This window comes from Carya illinoinensis, chromosome 1 (genome assembly GCF_018687715.1).
Source record: "Carya illinoinensis cultivar Pawnee chromosome 1, C.illinoinensisPawnee_v1, whole genome shotgun sequence".
In the NCBI taxonomy this organism is placed as follows: domain Eukaryota; kingdom Viridiplantae; phylum Streptophyta; class Magnoliopsida; order Fagales; family Juglandaceae; genus Carya; species Carya illinoinensis.
The window spans coordinates 6,846,561-6,854,204 of NC_056752.1; the positions used below are offsets into that span (position 1 = coordinate 6,846,561).

Consider the following 7,644-nt stretch of genomic DNA (forward strand, 5'->3'; position numbering starts at 1 on the left):
TTAGTAATTTATGATATCCTATTAATGCTTGTTTGCATGGAATGAGGATGTTGTTTCCGCTATCTGAAACAAAAGAAATTGCAACATGGTTGCTACAATATTATAGCTAGTCAAATTGCTTACAAAAATTGGTTGCGACTCAAATAATTAAAAATAAAAGGGTTTGTTGATAAGAATTGTCGTGTTTCAATTTAAAATCTCATCTAGTTGGAGAAACATTGTCTGCTACAAATTAAAATACCTAAAATTAGTGGGGTTTGAATTCAAACCTTGGAAAACATCCATGCATCAAGGATCTTGGGCTTGGTCTGACAAGAGAGATTCCCACGTTTCTTTATGTCAACTGCATGTGTAGATTAACATAGGAAACCAAAACGATGAAAGTGGCTAGAATGCCAAACCAAGCCGATTTAAAACTCGAAATACTTTATTCGTTCCGTCCATGTTTTAAGTATTTAATGAACTCTGGTTTGCTTCATTTGAAACTGTGAACTCCACCTAAGATAGTCACTGCTTCTGTCCCTTCAGTTCATTTGAAGTACTTCTCAACAAATGGCTCAAAAAAGCAAAATTCTAATAATCGGAGCGACCGGATATATAGGAAAATTCATGGTGGAGGGAAGTGTGAAATCTGGGCACCCGACTTTTGCATTGGTTAGAGAAAGCGGAGGTTCTAATCCTGAAAGGTTGGAACTCATTGAGAGCTTCAAGAGCTCTGGGGTGGCACTTGTCTACGTATGTCTTCAACTTAATTCTTGCGTACCTGTGCTTTTATTTTGATTTTGCTTAGCCTATTGATCTTCAAATTCTTGGAGATTTCTCGCAGGGAGACATCTATCATCATGAGAGCTTGGTGAAGGCAATCAAGCAAGTCGATGTAGTGATCTCCACAGTTGGGGTTCAACAAATGAGTGATCAGGCGAAAATCATTGCTGCCATTAAAGAAGCTGGAAATATAAAGGCAAGGCATCAAACACCTTTTCAATATATATTTTCCTAGCTAGAACTCAGTTCCTTTTTCGATTCCAAATCTTGGACTGAATGAGTACTGTTCTAGAGAAACTTTTACTATAAAATTATCGGTGGGTTTCAGAGATTTCTCCCATCAGAGTTTGGAGTGGATGTGGATCATGTCAATGCAGTTGAGCCAGCCTCAAGTCTTTTCGCTCTCAAGGCTAACTTCCGGAGATCAATTGAGGCTGAAGGAATCCCATACACCTACATCGTGTCCAACGCCTTTGTTGGGTACTTTTTGAGTAACCTTGGACAGATGGATGCCTCAGCTCCACCAAGAGACAAAGTAGTAGTATTAGGAGATGGAAATACCAAAGGTACTACAATTATTAGCTTAAAATCCAATCATCTTTTACTTACCTTGAATGACTTTCTTAAAGTGTGCATATGCGGCCTGTGCTTTATGTTTTCTACTAGGAGATTAAATACTTGTTAATATTGTGCATGCATGGTAACAGTAACTTTTGTCAAGGAAGAAGATGTTGCGACTTATACCATCAAAGCAGTGGATGATCCAAGAACCTTGAATAAGATCCTCTATCTTAGACTCCCTGCCAACATTTTTTCATTCCATGAGATTGTATCTCTATGGGAGAAGAAGATCGGAAAGACACTCGAGAAGACTTATGTTCTAGAGGATGAACTTCTTAAGAAGATCCAGGGTGAGTAAGAACGGTTTTTAGCTGAAAGATGACGCGCGTTTGCTTCTAGATCTAAGTTAGTGACATGGGATTCTAATTACCTAGTTTCAATTACTTATTTACTAGGCTGGTAGTTGGAACATTAAGATCTTTTATATTTATATAACTATTAGTCCAACCAGCTAACTGTTATATATGATTGCAATATTAATCAAATTATAATACTAAAAACCTTTTAATCAAAAGTACTTCCTACTTACCTATTACATGAAACTTGAAACCAAGAATCTTCATTAATTTGACTTTTTTATTTCATCAACTTTTACGGCATGTAAAGTTTTTTCTTTCTTCGTTTTTTGTTTTTGAATGTTTAACCTTTTAGAATTTCCTATAGAATTCATGAACAGTTCCATGTACCTCACCTGCTGCATGGTGATGAATTGCAGGCGGAGATCATGGTTAAATGAAGGTTGGGCTAGCTCATGTACTTCTGATACTTATCTAATTTTGATTTTCTGCAGAATCTTCATTTCCCACAAACCTCATTCTATCCATCTGTCACTCTGCGTTTGTGAAGGGAGATACTACAAATTTTGAGATTGATGCTTCTTCTGGCGTGGAGGCTTCTGAGATTTACCCAGATGTAAAATACACAACTGTGGACGAATACCTGGATCAGCTTGTCTAAAACTTGGGAAATTATTATACTTACCATGTACACAATAAAAACAAGGCCTCGTGAGGTCACCATGCGTGGTCTGTGTAGCATTTGCTTTAATTTTCATATGTTCGCTTGATTATCTGTCTTATATATAAACCGGCCTAGAGCTGGAACCTTTGCATGTAAAGTTAAATGTTTAATTCCATGTTAACAACGGAAGTAAATTGGTAATTTATGTTGTGTTTGTAATAATGGAAATCATAAAAATCCTTTTTCTCATGAGGTTTTATATATAGCTTGTGATATATAGTACATAGATGTTAATTAATTATCATAATTTAGTGGCTTCTATTCAGATTTTCTTTTGCCCTCGCTGATATATAGTAAATAAAAGTAATGATCTCTTGGGAATTAAAAAAAAGTAAATGGGGTAGTAGACCGGTAGTATAAAGTAGCAAGGGTATCATTTTCCATTGTGCAAACATACTCTGTTTTCCGTATATATTTTCTTTTAACACTCACTCCATTTTTCTGTATGGGGTGGCAAATCATGAGCAGCAGTTCAGAGTTCTAGGCAGCTCAGGTTGTAGAATCCTGGTGCAATTGGAATTTGATATTTATTTCACTCTGTTAAAGCTAGAGTTTGTGTTGCGCCTTCGGCTGCCCAAAAATCACACCCACAATAGATAGAGATAATATTTAAGTGGTTCGGCAACTTGCCTACGTCCACTGAAGCGGAAATTCGATTTTTCAATATGTTTGTACAATTTTACAAACACTCACAACATCTCTCTATCTCTCTCAAATGGCCTCCGTTCTGGGGTTCCCCAGAACCCATTTTCGCGCTCAGCCCTCTGCCCGATCTCTCACCTCAGTGAGGATGATTTTCATCTTCAGAATTCATCTCCTTTTATAGGAGAACCATGGGGGACAAGACATGCAATTTTCACGTCTTCTTTCGGTGCAGCTTGATCAAGTGCTCTCTTGGTCAATATTTGCTGCAGAAATACGGTGGAGTGGGTGGCTGGCTGCAGTTGGTGCCTAATAAAACCAAGAGAGAAAACGGTGCATGTGCAGCAACTATACACCACCTGCACTCACACTTGGGTTGACTCAACAATCACCCCCTCCACCCAAGTGTGCCATACCAGGCTGCTTGCAAACTGATTCATTCTTCAAATGATTGCACTCCTTCATTGGAATGCTTGTCAGCCATGAGAGATCCGCTATCAAATGCATCTGCAGGTACGTCTTCAAATGGATGTCTTGATGCCTCTCCAAATGCATCTTCAAATGCATTAGCATCGTCTACATCCACAGAGCTTGCAAGGGATTTTCTTCAGAGGAGATTTACAAGTGCCTAACTGCACAATCTCAACTCTCTAGGGTTCTTTCTTTTGCTCGAGTCCATGAGTCCGCACTCATGTACACCTTGAGCAAACTGAGCTTCGCTCTAGGCTCATCCGAGCGAACAATCTGTTTCGCTCTAGCCACATTCGAGCGAACAATCTGAGTAAACTGAGTTTCACTCTAGGCTCATCCGAGCGAACAATCTGCTTGGTGCCTTTACAGCTTTCAAACCAGGCTCCATAATCCTACAATCACACCAATCTCCAACTTGGAGACTGGTTCTCAACATGCCGAGCTCTATCTCCAGCATGATCCCTTATACAATTTTACAGCTCATGTCTTCAACTTAGAAGACTAACTAAAGTGATGCATAACTTTAGTTCATCACGTACAATGCCCTTAATCAACACATCTACATAGGGCAACACATCTCCCACTGCACTGGGAATCAATGGTTTCGCACGGACCTTGACACATATCAGAGAACCTGTTGCTGAGGTCTCATCTCTGATCTGGGTGACTGACCCTTCATCCTGCTGCTATCTTCAGTCGCATGTGCCCATCTTGTATGCAGTCTCCGACTTGCATAATCTCTCATCTTGCAAGATTTTTCTTCATGCCGTAGTTCACTACCTTCATTCAGCAGGATATATTTTAAGGTAGTAACCACTATGGAGGTCTGATCGTCTTGACAGTTCTTTAGGTGTAGATATCCCCGGAACATTTGACGTTTTGTCCCCATCTCTCACAACTGTACTTCATGTCGTGGTCTAGGGAGATTTCTTTAGAAAAATAAAACTGGGTTCTTTTTACTTTCTCATCTAATTCACACGACAATTACCACGAGCCAAGACCAACGAATCATTCGTGACCTTCAACGCCTTTTTGAGAAAATACTACTGAATGACTGCTGTCTTCAAGCTGTCTTTAACAGCATTGTGCACTGCAAGAAATGCAACGCCATGTATTTCTTCAATCACCATATTCACAACATCATTCTCAGTTTTCTCCTAATTTTAGCAGTATCTTGTGGCCTGTCTTGCCACAATTTTTAGCGAGTCATCTGTTGTCCAGATCTTGACTTGCCTCTGTCCTTACAATCAACATTCAGGACCAACAACTCGAGATCTTGCCAGAATCTCTTCTGCGCACCTCCTCATCTAGGATAAGATCTCTTACATTAAGAAACTTCAATTTCAACTTCTTTGCAGAATTACTCATAGCCATTCCCATGACCTCCCAACCTTTTGACCACAACGCCAAATGCTATTGGGCAACAATAGTACCTTCTGCCTTTTTCTGAAAATGAACAGTTTCTTCATGACATTGCTTTAATGAATTTACCGTAGAAATGAATAGTACCTCACTAAGTCAGTTCCCAGGAAAGATTGGAGGGTCACAATGGACACACTTAAAATTTCCAATCTCCTAGACAGAACCTCCTTAGACTGTACGTATCCAGACTACCACACCAAAGCTTCATCTGCACTTTGTTATTTGCAACTGGCTTTTCAAATAAAACCACAATAAGATCTGTTGCAGTTCTCCTCTTAATAACAATATGCTCCATGAGTTGTATGACTGCCAAAACCTGCTGATATAATAAGTTAATCAGCATCTTCCAATGATCTGAAATTTGCTCCATCAAATTTCACAATCCCAACTGGCTTAAATCAAGCCCAAACGAACTGAGTCTATCTCGACTCCAACTGGCTACGATCAAGCCCACAACTGATTTGCAACACGGGGACGGTTCAGATCAAATGTACCGATGGCGAATCTCAACATTCTCACCGTACCGATGAGTCCGGAATGATCCAAATAGTTTGCCACCACTATTTGATCATCGCGATGGAACTCCAACTGGCTATGATCAAGCCCACAACTGATCTGCAACACGTGGACGGTTCAGATCGAATGTACCGATGGCGAATCTCAACATTCCCACCATACGGATGAGTCCGGAATGATCCAAATAGTTTGCCACCACTATTTGATCATCGCGATGGAACTCCAACTGGCTATAATCAAGCCCACAACTGATCTGCAACACGTGGACGGTTCAGATCGAATGTACCGATGGCGAATCTCAACATTCCCACCGTACGGATGAGTTTGGAATAATCCAAATAGTTTGACATCACTATTTGATCATTGCGATGGAACTCCAACTGGCTACGATCAAGCCCAAAATGATCTGGAACGCCTCGACAGTTCAGATCGACAGTGCCGATGGCGAATCTCCACATTCCCACCGTACAGATGAGTCCGGAATGATCCAAATAGTTTGCCACCACTATTTGATCATCACAATTGAACTCCAACCGGCGTAGATCTAGCCCAAAATGATCTGCAACACCTCGACAGTTCAGATCGATAGTACCGATGGCGAATCTCAACATTCCCACCGTACAGATGAGTTTGGAATGATCCAAATAGTTGGAAAGCACTATTTGATCGTTGAAATCGGACTCCGAATGGCTTAGATCTAGCCCAACAAAGATCTGAAAAATGGACGGTCCAGATCTTCTGGCGCATAGACAACACGCGCCAGAGTCTTCTGAGTGCACGTGGGGGCGCGTGAGCGAGTGCCCCGCACGTGTCTTCTCCCCCTTGACGCGCGTGAGGGCGCGTGGACGCGTGCCCTACACGCGTCTTCAACCTCTGCCGCGCGTGGGGGCGCGTGAGGCCGTGTGGTCCACGCGTCTTCTTCCTCTAGCCGCGCATGGGGGCGCGTGGCGCGTGTATCCCACTTCGTCTTCTTCCTCCAGTGCGACTGAGGCGCGTGCATCGCACTCTCCGACTTCCAGGGGCGCGTACGGGCTCCTCCGACATCCGTTTTTGACGCCGTTTGCGGCAACGGATCCGTCTTGATGAGAGGAACATTGTGGTGTAATCAAAAGTTGATTTTAATCAACTGTAATTTTCTGGGTAGCACGAACCGAAACTCTGATACCATTTGTTGCGCCTCTGGCCGCCCAGAAATCACACCCACAATTGATAGAGACAATATTTAAGTGGTTCGGCAACTTGCCTACGTCCACTGAAGCGGAAATTCGATTTTTCAATATGTTTGTACAATTTTACAAACACTCACAACATCTCTCTATCTCTCTCAAATGGCCTCCGTTCTGGGTTTCCCCAGAACCCATTTTCGCGCTCAGCCCTCTGCCCGATCTCTCAACTCAGTGAGGATGATTTTCATCTTCAGAATTCATCTCCTTTTATAGGAGAACCATGGGGGACAAGACATGCAATTTTCACGTCTTCTTTCGGTGCAGCTTGATCAAGTGCTCTCTTGGTCAATATTTGCTGTAGAAATACGGTGGAGTGGGTGGCTGGCTGCAGTTGGTGCCTAATAAAACCAAGAGAGAAAACGGTGCATGTGCAGCAACTATACACTACCTGCACTCACACTTGGGTTGACTCAACAGTTTGAGTCCCTAGGAGTTTGCCGCGCGCTTAAGAATCCATACAGAGAGCTTTGTCTTTGTAGAAGATCTTTCAAGTTAGAAGTTCTTAAGCAATTGAGTTGCCGATTTCCACGTTTTTATGTCCAGGTTATAACTGTCTGAAAGCTGGTCTAGGAGTTCAATACAAGTTTTATTCCTTCCTTGCGTCTCTCGGACGTTGTTTCCCTTTGTAAAAAAATGGTTGTAACTTTGCCATTTTCCATCTTATTTTTCCATTATGTTTGTAATCACAGACCGTCAATTCACTCAAGACTTGACCCATCAGATGGTGTGTTCTACCAAAGAAAATAAAGAACAATTGTAAAATGACTGTTAGATAACTAGGCAAACACAATAATTGCTACTCAAAAAGAATCTCGAAGTGTTGAAAAAGAAAGGTTTGATGAAAAGACATGTCATTTCTGACTGGTCCACAGATAAGTTCCAACCATTTAAAAATCTTATCATTTTGGACAAACCAAAATGCTTCACATAAATCGGGGTTTGATATTAAACCTTAGAAAGG

At 41.4% G+C, this 7,644-nt stretch overlaps 1 protein-coding gene across 1 annotated transcript; it reads left to right on the forward strand.

Moving 5' to 3' along the window:
- Positions 1-407: 407 nt before the first annotated feature.
- LOC122308250 (eugenol synthase 2-like) lies at positions 408-2,593 on the forward strand. Its single transcript, XM_043121470.1, has 5 exons — positions 408-735; positions 827-961; positions 1,094-1,331; positions 1,473-1,676; positions 2,177-2,593. The coding sequence occupies exons 1-5, from the start codon at positions 553-555 to the stop codon at positions 2,341-2,343; spliced, it is 927 nt and encodes a 308-aa protein (XP_042977404.1). The 5' UTR covers positions 408-552; the 3' UTR covers positions 2,344-2,593.
- The last annotated feature ends 5,051 nt before the right edge of the window (positions 2,594-7,644 follow it).

Excerpts from the sequence above, each read along its gene's own strand:
- LOC122308250 (XM_043121470.1), top strand. The coding sequence starts at position 553 with ATGGCTCAAAAAAGCAAAATTCTAATAATCGGAGCGACCGGATATATA. Across the intron at positions 962-1,093 it reads AAGAAGCTGGAAATATAAAG|AGATTTCTCCCATCAGAGTT; the intron begins GCAAGGCATCAA and ends GGTGGGTTTCAG. Across the intron at positions 1,332-1,472 it reads AGGAGATGGAAATACCAAAG|TAACTTTTGTCAAGGAAGAA; the intron begins GTACTACAATTA and ends GCATGGTAACAG.